Source organism: Mastigoproctus giganteus, chromosome 9 (genome assembly GCF_048544385.1).
Source record: "Mastigoproctus giganteus isolate SK-2022 chromosome 9, ASM4854438v1, whole genome shotgun sequence".
Lineage (NCBI taxonomy): Eukaryota > Metazoa > Arthropoda > Arachnida > Uropygi > Thelyphonidae > Mastigoproctus > Mastigoproctus giganteus.
Window position 1 is genome coordinate 126,616,292 of NC_143583.1, and position 20,541 is coordinate 126,636,832.

General features: G+C 37.9%; 1 protein-coding gene across 7 annotated transcripts in view; it reads left to right on the forward strand.

Annotated features, from left to right (window-relative positions):
* Positions 1 to 17,594, forward strand: part of LOC150080706 (sodium/potassium/calcium exchanger Nckx30C-like) — a 199,647-nt gene extending 182,053 nt beyond the window's left edge. For all 7 annotated transcript variants that reach the window (XM_090381027.1, XM_090381026.1, XM_090381025.1 and 4 more), the window contains exon 9: positions 17,035 to 17,594. In XM_090381027.1, the coding sequence (XP_090237153.1) occupies positions 17,035 to 17,284 (250 nt within the window). In that variant the 3' untranslated portion in view covers positions 17,285 to 17,594. The remainder of the gene's footprint in view (positions 1 to 17,034) is intronic.
* Positions 17,595 to 20,541: the final 2,947 nt, after the last annotated feature.

The window sequence follows — 20,541 nt, forward strand, 5'->3', positions numbered from 1 at the left end:
ATTTCTGGCTCTTGTTGCATTTCGAACACACTAGTGTAGAAAGATACAGAAACGTTTGGGTACTGTCTGGTGACTAATCCACACATTCCAGTCAATATCTGGAAAGTTAAAATCCCCCATTATAAGATTTACTAGTACAATCCTCTTTCCGTGTAGTTGTTCGCCACATTTATCCCTATTATTTGGCCTATAATATATCACTACTCTCATTATTGTTTTCCCATACTTATGTCGCGCCAAAGTGACAAAACCTTATCCTGGAAACCCGCGTCAACTGGCTGTGTGCATTTCCCTATGTTCTGTGTGCCTCTTAACTAAAAGCATAATATCACTACGCTTCAAGTCTTGTTCTGTCCTCTCTGGGCAGCACAGTGGTTACAATCACCGTTCTTTCCACATGAAATAAAAAGGTGCCCTTCGAATCTCATCAATGACGCGAATAAATTTTAAGAGCTTTTGCTTTTTTTACTCAGTGGCTGAGTGAAACGAAGCTTAGTCGGTCTCAGGAGAGGATAGCAAGGCTTTTGTCTCCCGGAAACTCTGATTTTTCGTTCAGGAAGACAGCCAACCCGACCAGAGAACACGCACAGTTTATGAACATAATACACATGAATGGATGACATTGTTATAGGTGACTCTAATATGAAATTTTTTGTATATACAGGGTGTTTCAGTTAAACGTTTCAGAACTTCTAAGAGGGGTAGGGTACATCCTGACAACTCGAAATCATATAGCAATGTGGGGTCGGAAATGCTTTCCTGAAGCGGTGTTGTACACAGAAGCACCATAAAGAAAAGAGACCGTAAGTGAGAAATCGTTTTAATAATACATGAAAAGAAGCAAAAGGTACATGGATTAAAGTAATTGTTCGAAGTTTCTTCCACGGGCTACAATGCTCGCCTCACATCTCCGACGCATGGACATCCGAACATTCTGGAATACTCCAGGCGAATTTCGAATTTCTTCGGCAGCTACTGCGATTCTTGCAACCAGCTCCTCAGCATTGTCAACAGGGGTGTCATAAACTAGCGATTTCATATGACCCCAGAAATAAAAATCAAGACATGATAGGTCGGGTGACCGAGCAGGCCAACGCACGGGACCACCACGTCCGATCCACTGTTAACCAAATGTGACATCCAGGTAGTTACGAACATCTCCGCTATAATGGGCAGGGGCTCCATCGTGTTGGAACCACATTGTCTGTTGCGTCGATGCAGAAATCTGTTCATCTCTCAAAAGTTGTGGCAATACTTGCTGCAGAAAGATCAAGTAGATAGGTCCGATTAGACGACACGGTAACAGGTAAGGTCCGATGAGGTGATCTCCCATAATACCGGCCCATACATTGACCGAAAATCGAATCTGTGCTGCACGACGTCGCACGACGACTTCTGTGTACAATACCGCTTCAGGAAAGCATTTCCGACCCCACATTGCTATATGATTTCGAGTTGTCAGGATGTACCCTACCCCTCTTAGAAGTTCTGAAACGTTTAACTGAAACACCCTGTATTGTACTTACAGTATCCAAATTTCGCGGTCCCTGTGTATCAGTGTCACCATGTTTCTGATATCCCTATAATGTCCGCATTTGACAACTTGACCAGCACTTTAAATTCATTTACCATATTCCTAGCATCAGTGCGCAAGTGGTGTATGTGCGGATGTTTTTGCTGTTAGTAACTTAACACAGTCCATATATTTGCTTTTCCCATGAGGATCCCCTCCCTCACCATTCTCATCGGGCCTTGTAATCCTTGGCACTTTTCTTTCCAGGCTGCTACATGTTCCAATAGAGGCAGCGCAAGAATCGCTTTTACCTCTGCTTGTGGCGGATATTAATCTACTAGTCTATGCATATCCCAAGATGGCAATTTTGCACGGTTATCACGCCTCCCCTTCAAGTGATAACTGAATGTCTCCCACTCCACCTTGAGGTCGTCAGGAGAGGAATGTTCAAGCGTTTAAAAAAAAAGTATACCAACCAGAATCTTATACCTACAGCTGGACTTAGCAAATGAGCCAAGACAGGAACGAAGACGTATCACGGACCGTTTACAAATATTATGGCAACAGCCTTGAGAAGAAACGCCTAAAGGTGAAATAACCAAACGATTCCTACCAAGTATTAGTACAACGTATCTACAACCCCTTGTCTATCACCTGGCCCCCAAATCACATTCCTAATCACGGGCCATGGCCCATTCAAGCAAAAACTGACGCCTATAAGCATTGAAGCTGACCCCCACTGTCACTGTGGTGAGGAAGAGACATGGCATCACGTAGTTTATGAGTGCCCCTCCCATGAGGATGAAAGAATCAGATTCCTCACTGAGGTTCGATGTAACCCACGGAACAATGAAAGCTACCTGCTCCAGAATGAAAAAAAAATGTACAAATCTCTGAACAAATTCGCCCAGGCGGTCATCAACACCCGAAGAACCACTTCAACACCACCTGTACTATCTTCTCCAACAAGGAAATGTCCCAATAACAGGAATACAGTGCACGGTCTTGAAAGAAACGCTAACCCTTATGGGTAGGAACAAATGCTAGCATCGATGCGGGATCAAACTGCTAACCCGTTTCAGGGCAGGATTCGATTGCACTCTGTTGAGTGCTGGATAAACTGCAAATCCACTAAGGATAGAATACTGCTGGCACCGTTTGGTGCAGGATTGCTGGCGCTTCCTGGAGCGTGGGATATCAAAGTGCTACCAGGCCTCTGGCGATCACACTGGGACACCTGTTCCTGTGACTTTTTCTCCCTCCCAACATCCCTGCAGACCTCCCTTGTTCTGCAAGCTGCCTTTCTTTCCCTGGCCCTCACAAATAAATTAAAAAAATCAAACACAAAAACAAAGGTAATGATCTTCAAAAACAGGTTGGATTACCGCAGGTCCCCTAAAGTGCTTATTCACGGGAAGCAAATTCCAGATGTGGCACAAACTAAACAATTTGGCATAATATTGGACGACAGGCTCAGTTTCCAAACACACGTGAACAGTTTAGGAAATAAAACCAAAGCCTTCACTGCAGCCGTCATCAGAATCTCCCGTTCGGATTGGGGACTCACCAAAAGAACCCTATTCTCTACTATAAATCTGTGTTCTTGCCAATTGCCTCCTATGCTGCTCGGGTTTGGTTCCATAGGGTCACTAACGGTAAAATTCGTGCCAAACTCCTTTCCATGCAAAGAACCATGCTGCTTGCGACACGCCGAGTACCAAGAACAACCTCAACTAATGCACTGCAGGTTCTATCAGGGGCCCTTCCCCTGGACATATATATAGCTTATAGAGGCTTCATCTACAAACACAAAAAAGCCTACCAACCTCACTCCTTGGAATACACTGCAATCCTGCTGGAAATATCAAAACAGGAAAACATAAACCTATGGAATAAACTCCTCTCCCTTTGGCAGGTTAGATGGGATGAAAATCCCACTGGAGAGGTCACCAGACTTTTTATTCCAGATGTCACCTTTGCCATGAATAAGCCGCATTGTAATTGGTTCTACCCATCCATGAGCACATCCTACATCCTAACAGGACATGGTGCTCTTAAAGCGAAACTGTTCCAATTCGGACTGGCGAAAAATCCTCATTGCTCCTGTGAGGAAGAGGAATCCTGGAACCACATCCTATTGCTCTGCCCCAACTACGAAGAACAACGGACAACACTTAAAAATAAAGTTCAGAACATCTCAGAAGTCAATCTTAAAGCCTTAATTGAAAATGAGACTAACTTTCAAGCCTTTGAAATCTTCATCAATGATGTCTTCAGCAGAAGAATGCAGATGCTTCACCACACTGGATAATTCAACAAGCTCTTGCTGAGCTGTTCCCTGTGTCACCTACCTGTCATCATGGACTTGAATTCTTTTGATCTCTGAGGTTGTTCAAAGATGTCAACCACTGGTGTTTTTTTTATTATTATTATTTTATTTTATTTATATATTATTATTATATTTTATTTATTTATTTATTATTTTATTTTATTTATATATTATTATTATATTTTATTTATTTATTTATTATTTTATTTTATTTATATATTATTATTATATTTTATTTATTTATTTATTATTTTATTTTTATTTATTATTAATATTTTTTTTATTTCTGCTGGTACTCAGGACTGGGCATTCTGAGTACGGAATTGCTGGCATCCATTGGTATTGCACTACCTCCAGTGGATGCGGGATTTTAGCGCACTACTGAGGCGCAGATAGTAGTTATGCCTTGGGACGGGCATCAGGCAGCAGTTGCTCAGGTGTTGGCTGCTCACATTTCAGGCCCTGTTTACAGAGATTCTGTAGTCAAGACAGACAATTTGCGGAGATGGACCCAGGTCCTGGAGCCGCTACAAACAGTCCACATACATACACACATACATAAATGTCATTGAGTGTGCATACATGCATTTCGTTTACTTTTGAGTCTTGAGTTTTGTTGTGTTTTACAATTTTGTAAGAGAAGCTCCATTTTCTGCTGGAGCTTCTTACACAGGTTCGAATGATTGTAAATAGAGAGTGTTTCTGTATTTTTGCATTTATGTAAATAAATACAAAAAAAAAAAAATTCCCTGGCCTTCGAGTCTGCGCGGTAGCACTGTTGTATCGTCACCGTCCTCCCCACAACGTGTGGAAAAGGCCCGGGTTCGAATCCCGTCAATGACGCGAGGAACTTAAATCTGTTTTTTTTCCTCCGTGGCTGAGTTAGTCGGTCTCAGGCGTAGACAGCAAGGTTCTCCCCCCATTAAACTGGGGGTTTCATCCAGAAAAACAGGCAAATCGACCAGAGAACACGCAATTTACAGACACAACACACATGGGTATATGTAATCAATTACAGGTGGCCTTAATAAATATTTTTCCCTGGCTTTCCATGGGATCCCAGACCAGGGGTGAGTCCTTCCTTCCCACCTCTTCTTTCCGCAGGAGAATGCCTTCTTTCCTCATCCTCTTTCTTTTGCCTAGACTCCACCACTTGTACTATCTTCCCCACTCTCTTCATTTTTTTAACGTGGTCTCCGCCAGGGTCGCCTGAGCTTTCTGGACGGAGACCAGCCAAAAATATGATGGGTAGCCTGGCTCACCTCCCAGTTGTGGTGGCAAGCAACGTAGGGTCCCACTAGGGCCCTGAGGCCAAGCAGCCAGAGACAACAACAGAACAAAACACAATACTGTATAAACTATACACTACTTTTTTTTTTGCTTTTGCAGTAGTTCTGCATTCCATCACAGAGTACATACGGCTCAGATGTGGGAACCACCGGTGGCGCCTGATCCTCAATATACTGGTATGCAAAACTTAAGGACCAGTCAGGTCTGGATATGGGGAAAGCATACCAAAGGAACCTCGTGAGGTACAGAAATGATGAAGGAAACAACACCGACACAACAAGAAACAAAACGGTACAGAGGGACTTTATTCAAAAATGGCAACATAGCACTGGCTGTCATGATACAGATGCATCACTGCCAAAGATGGAACAAAGGGAAGAAGTGGTTCTCAGTAGGAGATATGGTCACCCCTAATGTCGATGCAGGCTTTGCACCGCCTGTCCATACTTAGAACAATGTTGTCGATAAGTTTTTGTGGTAACATCATCCATTCCTCTGTCAGCTCCATCTTCAGCTGGTGAACATTTTCTGATGGGTGTGGACGTGCCGCTAGGCATCTTCCCAGAGCGTCCCACATGTGTTCGATGGGATCTAGATCACGGAAACGGGCAGGCCAATCCATACGAACATGTCCTCACTTTCCAAAAGCATATCAACAGCCGCAGTACGGTGGGGTGTGGCGTTATCATCCATAAACACGAACTCGGGGCCAATAGCACCTCGGAACAGACGCACATGAGGAAGAATTACCTCAGTACTGTAGCGTGCACCGGTTACAGTACTGTCTTCCAGTATCTGGAGTTTTTTACGTCCATCCAAGATAACGCCTTCCAAGAGAGAAACACCTCGACAGCCATATCGATCCCTTTCAGTGACGTTTGCGGGGTGATACCGTGTGCCAACCTCTTGCCTGATTAGCTAACGTCCATAATCGCTGCTGAGACTGAATCTACTCTCATCAGTAAAGAGTACCTTAAGTAAAGATTTTGTGGTTGTAACCTTTAGAAATAGTGTTGGTCCTAAAGTTTTGCACACCAGTGTATTAGTTAAATAAATAAAAAAAACCCTTTCAGCCTATAATTACTCCTATCATGTCTTGGAAGAATTGCAGACACATAGTACGCATTCTGACTTGACGTGGCATGTTTTCAGCATGGTCCTATATTTATCCAACAGATCATAAATTCGTGATTGTTTAATATCTATAGTCTCCACGCGAATAATAATGTATTTCCTCAAACACACCCTAAATCTGGTCAATACATCTTTATTAAAAACATGCTACCCGTTTTTCTGATAATAGGCTCTCCCAATAAAACTAAATCTCCTTCAACCAGAGAGATATGCAGTTGACTGTTCTGTTCTGAGACCCAGATAGGAGGTGAATCAGAATCACTTGGCAGGTCACAAGTCCCCGACGTGCTCCTAGTTACATTTGTTTCTAGGATATGCAGGCGTTTCTTCAGTAACTTAAATTCGTCAGGTAATGCACCAAGTTTTAATTTGAGATCGGTACACTCCTAAAGCCAAGTGTACGAAAAGAATCGTCAGTTGAGCTTGATTTATCTACTACTAGACCAACTTAAAAATACATGTCACGGCATTTTTTTTATGAAATCTCCAAACACGAAAGGTATTAGAACTTTTAGTACTGTACGTAGGTTGAAGGTTGAGAATATGAAAGAAAATATTCGTTGACATTAGATTTGAATTGCTGTAAATTGCTATTTTCAGGAAATACACGTGAAGGATGGTTGCACCAGAAAACAAAAGTTGAAAGAATAAATGAAGAAAAAAAATTTAGTTCTGTGAATTTGAAGTAGGACAGTAAATTGGTGTTGACTGGTTGTAGGTGTTCAGGCTGGTTTGCAGAAGAGGGGAGGGGAGGGGGAATTATAGAAACCAGTACAGATGAACAGTGCCCGTGTAAATATCTACAGAAAAGGCATGCAGCAAAACACAACGTCTGTGAGTCTTTCCACGTATACGCGAGTGGAGAGACTTTGTAAGAGATGGGTCATTAATTAGCCTAACAGCCCTCTTTTGAATTGAGTCTGCAAGCATGAGAGATGCTATGGGAGCATCGCTCCAGATGTGGGAACAGTATTCCAGGGTAGGGCGGATTTGAGATTTGCCGAGTTGAGTAGTTTTAGAAGGAAAGTAATGCAAATTAATGGGAAGAGCGAAAAAGAAACAACCAGTTTTTAAGATGTAGAGGAAGCAATATTTGTGATGTGCTTATTCCAAGAGAGAGAATAGAATCACGGTAATCCCTAATAGAGATATGTGATCTTGTCTAGAAATCTTGTCATTGAAGATACCCATTGGAATAGATGAATCCTTTTTACGAGATGGAAAACAGAACTGAGTTTTATAAGGATTGAATTTAACTAAATTATCTATGGCCCTAAATTATCTAAATTATCTAATATTGAATTTAACTAAATTATCTAAATTATATATTATCTATATTAACTAAATTATCTATTATCTAAATTATCTATTGGAGAATTACCTAGAGATCAGCATTTAAGGAATTGGTAGTGGATATTCGAGAAGTTCAAGCTAAACGTGCAGGGCAAGGTTTCTCAGATAGGAAAATCGAATGCAATGTGCTATCATTACCTAACTGTTGTTAGGATTTCCATTCAATAGAGGAAGGTCATTAATATACAAGAGAAAAAGCGTACGAGAAGGAACTGAACAATACAAGTAACAAACTCATGACTCATACCGGAAATTCCCACAGGCATTTTCGTTTGAGTCATGAGGTACTTGGACGCTATGTTGAAAGTAGACTAATAACAATCATTGTTTAAGTAAAATTTTAGCTTTAGATTTACAATATATTATATAATTTAAATTAACAAAGTATTACAGAAATTAAACTTTGCTAGCAGGGATTACATTGTTATATAAATCTGACTGTTAAATAATTTGACCGCTACTATAGACAGGACAGACGTTCACTGGTAAATAAATGATAAGGCAAATATTTCCGAATTTTTCATCTACCTCAAGAAAACTGGACTTTTTAATCATTTCTGATTTTACAAATATTTCTCCTTTCTTATATGATAAAACTTTGCTAGCAGGGATTACAAGGTGATTATTCCATTTTAACAAGCCAATGGTTAGGCCTCATATTGAGTACCCCATATCCGGAAGCCTTGTTTTAGGATGTAGGTTTGCTGGAACAGGGTCAGAGAAGGGCAATAAGTTGGTTAACGGAACTAAAGGTTGGTCTTACCAAGAAAGGCTTCAGTCCTGAAAACTGTAGCATCTGGAGACTTGTCACCTACTGATTGGGGGTGTTTTAGGCTTTGAATGGATTGAGTAAGGTCAATGCTGATGACATTCTGCCTCTTGCTCAACTACACACAGGAAGAAACTAAATTCAAATTGAGGAAGGATGGTTGTAGGATAGATAAGCGGAGGATTGCCTTCAGCTAACTGGCGGACCTTAGATTTAACGAATATCCCTGTTCCAGCATCAGACTATGTACAAATCATTCATGCTACATGCCTATCAGAATGGACAATAATCTGCACACCCAAAGACGAAACGTTCCCGAACTTGGAACTCACAGGCCAGAAAACTGGCAAAGATACCATCACATGGACACCCGGAAATACCAGCCACCAAGGACGGAGCGGCTCTCCAGTAATCACCTAAATGCTGACCTGACGTCATGAGACATAACATGATCTCCGGCACCGATCATGGAGAGACTACATCCCACAAATGGCAGTTGCACTGAAAGAAAGCTGGCGTTATTATCAGTACCTGCCAGGCATCACCACCTTTGATGAGACAAATTGCTTACCAGCTGCTGAGGTACCATTTTGCCGATCTGAGCTGGCTCCCTTGCCGTGCTCACCACTTTCTTCCCACCCCGGCGAGGGGGGAGGCGACGTCCTCCTTGTCTCCTCTCCCACTCTTCACCCCCACATTTTCCCTCTGGTGGGGCATGGGCATGCCCCACTGATTTTCGCTGGGGACGTCTCCTCTATTTACCCCAGTTTCTTCCTATCTTTCTCCCCCCCATTACCTGAAACTTAGGTACACCACCCACACGTCAAAATTTAGTCCAAACCAAAACCTTTTCGCCAAATATTCAACCTCTTTTCATGCTCAGCGCCATCCCTTTGCAATCGAATTTAAACTGCGCGCGTGCGTTTTTTTTTTTTTTTTTTTTATAGGTCTTAGCCACTGAAATCTCAGGAAATTAGGTGGCAGGACCTGCCAGAATAAATACAAACTATTAGGTACCTGGTCTGCCTCCACGGGGCGGAAGTGGGGCAACGTCGGGTCTCAGCAGAGGTCCGGCGACTAAATGGCCAGAGGAACAACGGTACAAAAGACCACACTTTAACATTATCCACACACTTTTAAATCTCTGGCCTTTACAGCCACTGTATCACCTGACAATGTAAACTACGCGGAGATGGGGGAAACCCCTGGTGCCTTTTGACCCCAAACACACTTTACACTTTAATTTGGTACTCTCAAACTAATAATAAACACTTGCAGTTTAAACAGGATCCGAAAATTTAGCGTTCCAGTGTCCGTACATCAAGACAAGAAGAAGTAGTCCTTTCAAGGGCAAGAATAGATCATACTCATCTAACCCACCTTTATTTACTCACAAGGAGACGATCCACCACAGTGTCCACATTATTATATAAATCTGACTGTTAAACACATTCTCACTGACTGCCGCTACTATAAACATGACAGAAGTTCAACCCTACTACCACTGGTAAATCTTGATAAGGCAAATATTTCCGAATTTTTCATCTACCTCAAGAAAACTGGACTTTTTAATCATTTCTGATTTTACAAAAATTTCTCCTTTCTTATATTATAAATGAATAGGCGAATTATAGCCATAGCAGCTTATGCACCATCAAACCCCAATAACAACAACAACAACAACAACTAACTGGTGGCTGATTGCTGGAATAAACTTCCATCTGTTATTTTGTTGTGGAAGTAGGTAGTTTTCATAAATTCAAGAAAGAATTAGACAGATTATTAGAGGTGATTTTTTATGGGGATGGACGGGTGATGTGAGATTTTTTTTTGGCTGATGTTTTACAAGCTTGAATTTTTTGCATGATATGCCATACTACTAATAATAATAATTTCTAATAAATAAACTTTTACCAAAACTTTATCCACTAGTGAAGTTAAAATTAAGCTGACGAAGTTACCGGAAAGAATGTAATTTAGCAGAAATATTTCAGAAAAGTTAAAAATTAAATTTACAAAATATTGTAGAAATTAATTAAATAAAATTTACAAAATTACCGAAATAAGATTTAAAAATTATAGAAATTAAATTTAAACAAATGTTTTGTCCACCAATCAACTGTCCTTCGTCCCCTTCAGTTACTCGTCCGAGCCAAATTAACACGTATATATTTTTCGTTCCCCTGACAACAGTCACCGACAATAGCTACTTCCGGTATGACTAGTGCTTTCCGCTTTTGGAAATCTTGCTGTGCTTCCTGGTTCATACTTTGTTGTTGTAATAGGGTTTTGGGAGCATCAGCGACTAATGCCATATTGCTCCGTATATACTGTCTATAACTGCGTGTGTTCTGTGGTCTTTCTGGTACAAAAAACCCGAATTTCCGGGAGAAAAAACCACGCAACCCTGGCCTGAGGCCGTCTAACTCAACCACGTTTTGAAAAAGGCCCATAAAAATCCCTCGTCATTGACGGAATCGAACTGAGGTCTTTTCCACCGGGTGTGGGGAAGACGGCGATTCTACCAACTGTACTACCCACGAGGGCTATGCATAGGTGTACGCTCAAGCGATGAGTTGGGCAACTGAGAGGTTGGTGAATCCCTCTTTAAATTCTCTGCGGGTAACAACAACCTTGTTCTTCAAGCTTTCATATTCGCTCTTCTAAACACTGAGTTTTTTCGCTTAATCTCCTCACATTCTTTGCATTAAAATTACACAAAAGCACTGCCCCTGGCAGTTCTATGGCATTACATTATTCCTACGTTTTGTGACAGTAGCATATACTAAGTTCTAATATTATACAATCCCTCATCAAGTCATGTTTGTACTTTTAGAAATTTATAATCTTATAATAGCACTCCTACGCAATTTCATAAGAATATCAAGCAGTGTTTATGTTATTCTTATATCGATGCAGTAAGCACAACAGCGAAAGTCTTTTGTACTTCCGTTCTTACTTTAACTCTCGTTTTTTTTTTTTTTTTTGGTAATTTCGGAGTGTAATTTTTAAAAACTTACTCATACTTTATCAGATAAACACAAATAATAACTGCATACTGCTTTAAGACAAAACATTACAAAAACCAATATTTTTAATTTAGCAGAATTCGAAAAATGACTTCCACACAGTAGCTAGCGCATGCGCCTGCGCCTGCGCCTGCTTATCAGTTTCAGTTGAAATATATTACCTAAATAACGTTCCAAGTAGAATCGGATTATTTTTTTACGAGAGGAAAATTTTGTTTTTTGGGTTTTTTTTTTAATTTTTAAAAAAGGAAACTCTGTTTTGAGTTTAATTAGATTTGCGTCAATATGCCCATATTTTAGAGAAATTTTTCCTTTGAGAATTGCCATATTAATTTTGGTCCTTTTGAGAATTTGAGGTATACCTCAAGGAGTCAGAATTTTTTTTTCTGCGTTCATGTAACATTCAAAATTTGAAACTCTAAAAATGAATGGGCTTTATATATTTCCCAACTATATAAAAATGAATGGGCTTTTTATAGTTCCCAACTAAAAGACATCATTACAAACAAGTAAAAGTGGACAGTTTTGAACAAGTTACTACCTGGAAGGAAACCGAAATCACAGAGCTACGTTAGCGATGTGGTTGTGAACGAGGTACTCATTTTAGATGATCAATAAAAAGCCTCGGCTTTCTGTAACCACTTCATCTCAAGTGTGAATAACCTTTTTCAAGACGAATTTGACTCCGTAGACAACGAATTTTTTTTTTCTCGCTCCGCTTTCAGCTCAAGAGATTTTAGAAGCAGTACATCAATTTAAATGAACGGGAGCTCCTGGCTTTAATGAAATATCTCCATCTCTGCTGAAGAAGATCCTTAACTCAATGCTTACACCACTGAAATATATTTACAATCTCTCCTGGCGCCTCCGTAGCCAGGTGGGCAGGAGCAGCAGCAGCGCGTAGCACACGCTTCTTGATTAGACCTGGGTTCGAGCCCGTGGCCACCAAATACGGAGGATGCGGAAAGGTCAGGGAATGACCACCGCATATCCCCGGAGCAATATGGCCTTAGTTGCTAATGCGCCAAACAACAAACATACAAACAATCTCTCCTTTCAATCTGGTAAAGTCCCTTCCCAATTCAATAAAGCAGTCATTGTTCCTGTTCCAAAGGGAAACACTGCAACTCTCAACAACTTTCGTCCAATAGCTCTACTCTCAGTTTTTGTAAAATTATTCGAAAAAAATTCTTCATAGCAGACTCATGTGCTTTCTGGAAGTCAATCAGCTTGCCCATCAACAACAGTATGCCTATCGTACAAAAATATGCATTGACCTAGCAATTGTTGACTTATGCTCTAGGATCACGAATTGTCTTAAAAATGGTCACTACGCAATAGCACTGTTTCTAGACTTATATAAAGCTTTTGACAGTATAAGTCATAAAATTCTGCTCAACAAAGTCAACAATCTTGGCTTGAGAGGGAAAATGAACCTGAACCTTCTCCTTGAAGATTACCTTACTGATCGGCCGTTTGTCGAAAAATATATCAGTCTTATTCGGACATTTGTTATTTCTCCAGGGGAGTATCTTAAGGCTCACTTCTTGGACCTATCCTATTTGTTCTTTACATCAATTAATTTCTCTCTCTTCTTCCATCTTCCCACCTAATAGCGTATGCCGATGAGATTTCCATTCTGATCAGCTTCAACTCAAAATCCCTGCCTTGCTCTCTGTACTGCATAGTTGACCTCAAAAGAATCAGCTTATACTAAATCCAAAAAAAATCCAAATATATGGTGTTTAGGACGAAAATTAAACCATTAAATATTGATTTCGAGATAACATACAAAGGAAAACAACTCGAAAGAGTGAGTGATACCAAGTTTCTAGGAATCTGGCTAGATGATAAGCTGAGTTGGGATAAACAAATTATCACCTTACGAAAGAAGACTTCGTCACTAGCAGGAATACTTGCCCAAGCCTCTATCTAAGTGCCTCTTTCCCTTCTCAGACTAGTATTCCTTTCCTTAATTTAGCCTCACCTCACATATGGAATCATCTCATGGGGTACCACCTCTCAAGAAAACTTTGTGAGAATTAACTCCATTCTCAATCGATGCGCTCGTTCAATTCTAGGCCTTCCCTGGAATGCATCGGTGAGTTTGAGATACAAAAAAAGCAAGACCCCTAAGCATCCACCAACTGCTACAGAAAGCTGAGGCGATCTTTGTATACAATGCTTTGAAAACACCAAACTTTCCTCCTCTCTTCCGATCTTTCTTCATAACAATAGAAGAAGAAATAACGTACAATCTAAGAAATTAAGCAAACCTGAAGGTTCCCGCTTTTCAGAAAAGCCATAAGACAGAAAGATATAAAATACAGAGGCGCTAAAACCTGGAATAATCTTCCTGAAAATATCAAAAATACCATTTCCCTAAACCGGTTCAAGAAATTACTAACTGAACACATCATCAGGGATATCGATTCAAATCACCTTCCGGTCAACTTGAACTTGAACTTGAAAAACAGAGGAAATGCATTGCCAATTTGTAAATAAGTTAAAAGAATAGTTGTCAAAAAAAGGTTTTAACGCTCTATACAATCATTTCATCATTTTTTATTTCACAATTCTAATTGTAAAAGTGTTCACAATGTAATTATAAGTACTGCTGTAAACCACGTAACACATGTGGTTGGTTTTCGAAGGTCTCCGTAATATAACGTACAAACATGTCCGATTTATCTGTAAAATTGTACCTGTACAATTTTCAGAACTGTATGTTTTTATTGTTATTTCTATCTTTTTCAAAAGGAACACCCCCCCCCCCTAAAAAGCCTTTGGCTTATATGTTCTCCCTCACTCTCCAATATAATCTTTGCTGTTATCTCCCAACAAATGTAACATAAAATAGGGATAAATAAATTATTATTATTATATTTTTGTTAATTTTCCATCATGTTCTATCTAGACCTAATTCTAATTAAAAAGTCCAATATAATCTTTTTTCTCAACAAAAAAGAAACCATAGTTTCGACAAAATAATGGCATTTCAATAAAAGTCTATTCCCACAAGAAAACTGGAAAAAACAATAGTACGAAAACATAAAAATAACAATCCTTCTTCAACCTTCCTTCACTTCAAGAATAAAGGAAACTGTCTTTGCTGATAATATTTCGTTTGACTCGGGTTAAATATTTGATTAAAATATTACTATATTCTTTGAACAGACGCATACGGTAAATATGTTTAAGACAGTCCTCTCTTAAAATTTACTAATGCAAGCTGCAAATGTATATAAAGCAGATGAGGTTTTAGACATTAATAAGGAAGTTTTGATTTCCGAGTCAGGAACACTCACAATGGGTTTTCATGCTGTTACTGAGAAATTTGAAGATTTTTAGTGATAGTGAAGTCCACTCTTCACCATATTGATAGTAACTCATATCACAGCCTAAAGGATATCTGACGACATCATTTTTCTGTTATTTTATCTCGCCAAAGCATCCCAAATACGTTCAATGTTATTTTATCTGGACATCGTGGTACTACGCCATTTGGAACCCTCCTGAATATGAAAAAAGTTCTTATCCCAGTTACGCTTTGTAACAGAGAACATTATCATCTACTGGAAAATCTGTGGCCTACTCTAAAAAAGTCTGACATAAGATTCAAAGATTTGTTCTCTGTGCGTCTAAGCTTCCACAGTTCTTCTCTCGAAAATTTGCAGCTCCGTAAATGCATTTGGCATTATGTCAGCCTTGCTAAACTCAATAGCTAAATAGACTTGCTATACTGTCATCTCTCTATAGGATCCAATATTTACTCTTAGGACAAAATAGCAGTCATCTTCCTTCTCGGGTGCTATAACTCTTGGTAAACATCGTACAACACTTCGGGATACTTCTGTCTCCTGGAATTTTCTCTGCAATCGCTGTCGCATTTGGATAAAATTCTAGATCTTTTCTGCTCCCCCTGTGGTTGATCAGCTTCTATCCTGCCGACCGTTCTTTCCTGAAATGAATCCTAACCGTGTTAGGATTCATTTCAGTGAAGGATTCATTGATTCAATGAATCCTAACACGAAGCGTGTTAGGATTCATTTCAGTCGTTTTTTTTTTCAGCTATTTCAGCAACTTAGACCATATTGTGCCACTGTGCATTGCATCTGTAGACATGTGTTCAAGGACCGATTCGCATGTTTTGCAGGCTGAAAATTCAGGGGGGGGACCTTACTCCTTCCTCGTGAGATCGGCTAACTATAGCTCCGACGGAAGTAGCCTTTAGAAAGTCCTCTAATCCATGTCTTCTCCAAACGAGTGAGAAGTACAAACTACTATACTCTCAAAGAGGATATTTAAAGCATCCCTGTTCCATTAGACCGTGAAACATTATTCAGACATATGCTTGATATTCCGCACAATTAAATTCAGTGATGCACGATCAGACCTCTCTTTTCTAAATCACTCGTAGTTGCATTTCAGGACCATAATTTTAATTCGATTTATAAAGAGTGAGTATGCCAAATCGATTATTCCACATCCTTTATCCATAAATATCAGTAGTTGAATTACTCAGCAATAACACAACTTCCAAAAAAATGGTATACAAGAGTAAGAACGCGTATTAGTAACAAGACAAGTTAAGCTAAGTTTCAGTTATTATAAGTTAATTACAATTTAACAATTGACTAGTACTGTTATTAGAAGAGCATTATTATTTCGAATATCGTAGATTAGCTATTTGATTATTTTTTGGAACAACGCTACTTACTCTAAACTTTTGCTCAATACAGTAAAGGAGATATAATAAAAGAAAAGAATGATTGATACAACTGTATGAGAAAATTTTAAAAACTCTATTGACTTCGATTCAGATTAATCCTGAAAGCTTCTGGTCAATGTACAGATGATTTACATCTCTTTTAGCCCACGAACCTCCTTTATATTCAGTTCTCAAACTGACTTTTAATGTGACCTAGAATGGAATTCAGGGCAGTTGGATGAGTTATCGACCAGCTTGTGTAGGAAATCAATATCCCTTTAAACAATCGATCCGTACGATTGTTTATAAACCTTTGCCTTTCAAAAATAAAATGATGGAAAGCAAATTTTAGCTTTCTTTTCAAAACAAAAATAAATGTGGAACGCAATGGCACTAGAAAAGAAATTGAACTTAAGTTGACTCTTTAACTGCCATTATGTTCTTCGCTCATCATACGTTCAGATTAATCATGAAATGGCAACCTTTCGTCCTCGTATAATTCTAGAATGAAATTCAGAAAGTTTTCCCTTCAGGTATACAAATAGATAATTTCTAAATCAAAAACAAATTAGCATTTATCTGCTAATAATAAGATCTCATTTGGTAATGAGACTTTCTTGATAAAGGTAGATTGATATTGTTCTTGTTCTTTAGAAGCAGGAAGATCCACTGAAACATTTCTTGGGTTTATAAGTATATTTTATACGAACTATTTTGTCTGATTTATGTATAGTGTCTAATTTGGGTCTGAGCTCAAAAAAGACTGGCATTAGACATTCTAAATTTTTTTTAAAATTCTATTCATTTTTACAGTGCCAGCTACCGTTGGTTTACCATTCACTTGATTACATGTAGGAATTCACTTGAAATTCTTAAACGTACATATCTTTTTTAATTCTATTTCAGCCTTCCGTTTCCATGGCTACTAGCATGCATCACTTCGGGGCCAGTAACAGTGAGTAGTTCAGGAATGGCCTGTTCTCTTCTCCTTCTCTTCATGATGCTGCTGTTCGTCATCATTTCCATAGCTATCTTCAAGTGGAAGATGAACGTTGGCTTAGCGATGGCGATGTTTTTTCTGTACTTCGTATTCATCGCCTTGAGTCTGTTGCTGGAGTACAAAATCATTGACTGTAATAAAATCTTGCCACACTAGCCGAAAGTGAGAAGCCAAATTCGTACTTCCTGCAAACTATAAAAAAGAACAAGAAATGGTCGATCGAGTGTAACCAAAAGACTGTCGAAGCACAAAACTGTCAGTTCTCATTTTATACATGGTGGCAAGACAGGAAAGGAAATATGTAAGACTCGCATTTTCCTCTGTTGAAATCCTTGCGTAAAACACAGTTCGAGGTTTTCATTCAAAGTATACCGTACTCTTCATGGAGCGGCCAGAAAAAACTGCAGAATACTTCCAGAACATAAAAGATCGACCAACTCCAAGCCAATGCACTGGTTACGAATGATTTCACCACTTTATTTATTTTAAAATGAGTAGATATAATTCTTTTGATTTTATTTAATTAATTTAAAATGTCTTAATTTATTCAATCGCATTATTATATTTTATATAAAAGCTGAATTAGACATAGAAACGTTTAAAGAAATGTTTTAAACCTACGATTTTTTTTTTAAAACATATGTTAAGGAAAAACAGGAAAGGTATTATTTTTTTAAAGTTATTAACCCTTCAAGTTTTAATGAGAAAAATATTTTGCAAATATCTGCAAGTATATTGATGAATATTAAAAACACGATAGAAGTCAACAAAAAAAAGAGTCCGGCATTTAACAATCTCTCACCAAAGTAAGCTCAAAAAAATCTCTCAGAAGAATTTTGAAGTTAAATGTCTATATCTATCTATTTATGTATACAGCACTTATATATGTATATATACAAGGATACATAAGTTGATAAGTAGATAGATATAGTAAAGTAAAAGATGCCTATGCTGCCATACAATGAAATACATGCAGTTTTCTTCAAGTCTTCCAATATTCCGAATGAATTGACAGAAACTTTGTCACCTATGCATACATCCTCTTTCATGCACGGATCGTTTTATTATCTTTCTCAATAACGCTCAGTGGAAAACAAAATAATCCGTTGACAACAGACAGGTGTTAAAAAAGACTAAGTTCACTGTTCATCATCAAAAAATTTGGAATGTCGCGCGCTGAAAATCATTTGATTAGGTGCCTCTTTTTGTGTAATATGACAGAAAGATAAGAAAGCAAGTTGGAATGTTCGATGGCAGAACTCACAACGAATATTTACATTATTATTTAAAATAATCTGTAGTCCCAATAGTTCGCATTATTAGAGTATTGAGAAAGATGTGTACTATGTAACGAACGACTCTCGCAACATCCCGTAAAACGAAATCAATCTTGCGGTTTTCATCTTCTATGAAGGATAAATATGAAAAGTATACATTTTTATTATCAAGAGATATGAAAAAGATTAAAGAATTTAAGATATGAGAATTTAAGAGTAGGCTGAAATGTATTTATATTTACTAACTTTTCAATCCACCTGAACTTCACACTTGACTTTTAAATTTAAATTCAAAAGTTAAGGACGAAATGCGTGTGAATGTATAATTGCATTTCCAATTTCCTACTAGTGTCCCATTAACCCTTATTTCTTAGACACTCTACAACCAATAAGATAATAAGGGAAAAAAACCAATACATATATATACGCTTGACTTAGTGTAATATGCTTGATCACGAAAGAAATTAGCTGGGCACAATAAGCAACAAGAAAAACTTATTTTTTCTGCGAATGTTAAAAACGCGATGTTCTAATAGTGGATTAGCTACACTCTTCCTTCGGAAAAGTAGTATCTAAAAGAACTTCAGATATTTCCAAGTAGCACTAGAGCTTTGATGAAACCTGAGCTTTGAGCATATCAAACTTGAGCTCTGATATGATTGTTACTTATATGACTATAGCTTTAATGTGGGTTAGCGTATGTAATTGGATATTCGATATGGATATTATTAATGAAAGAATAGGGGAATTAATACTATTCCTGCTAACGGCACCAAAATTGTTGATTATATCTCTAATACATTGCACAGGTGTTATATATCTTTGCATTAACTTTTAATTCATATCAAGCTCTGAATATCAAATTTAAAATAATAAAGAATAACTACCTTCATTCTTGTAGACGATAGACACGAAAAAAAAAACAGAAGCGGCATCTTTTGGTAAGAATACTTTCAGTTGGACGTTTCATCGAATAATTAATTAATAAAATAAATTACTTTTAACATTTGTCTAAAAATTATATATAGCGCTCATTTGTTTATATTTTAGCATCATTTTAAAAATATTTCATACCTTGACGAATACCACAAAGTAAAAATAAATTGAACCTTTAAGGAGGACAGCATTACGAAAATAATAATTTAATGCTAACGAATAATAATAACGTACATTTTTCCTATATTAGAATAAATATACTGTTGATTCGTGTAATTTAGTTTGCAAACAAGTATATAAAAAAATATCTCATATACAGTAGATAATTAAAACCTTTTTTCAATAATTTATTTCTCCAAACAGCAAATGAAACGTAAGGAAATTCGTGTTATATTTATTTTACACCAGTATATAATTTTTGGTTACCTTCCAGTATACGAGAAGATTGCCAGTTGCTTACTCTAGGTTACAGATTGCTATAATGCCGGGCTTCCAATAGACCATCGACAACTTTTTTGTAGAAAAAGTGAAAACAAGAAATAATTTTATACGTATTTAATCAGGGGCAAGTTCGAGTCATAATTTCACATCGTAGCAGAGACTAGTAATTCATGTTATTGTGTACCTTAGCAGTATTAATCACGAAGGAATAACTAATATGTGGAACTAGCCTTATCGCAATATTAGATGGTGCCAATATGTAATCATTACAATACCAGTGTTATGAGTACCGTTGCTAGTTTACTGAGGCGAATCTTCAGTAATACAACTACCTAGATATCAGTAAGAATGGAAGCAGAATTTTCTACAGATTAAACCCAGTAAATGAGTGGAAGTGGTTTAATGAGGTCCTAAATTAATTCCAGATATATGTAAATATGTAATTATTGATATGGCTTAGTCTCACGTCGATGCAAAAAAGGAGCATGGATTCATTTAGCATCTACACCGGATGGGTAAATCAATAACGAAAACATTTACACCAGAAGGGTAAATCAAAAGCCGGAAATAATGAATAATTGTGTTATACCACTAAAATACGATTTACTTGAATGCTATCCTTGTGAAATCTGAGGGCTTCGTATTTAGGAAAATTTGATTGGTGTTACTTATAAGCGTTACTATATTCGACATTATTATCGATACATATGCAATGCTTAATACCATACCGACTACTGTAATTCAGAAATTTAATTACAT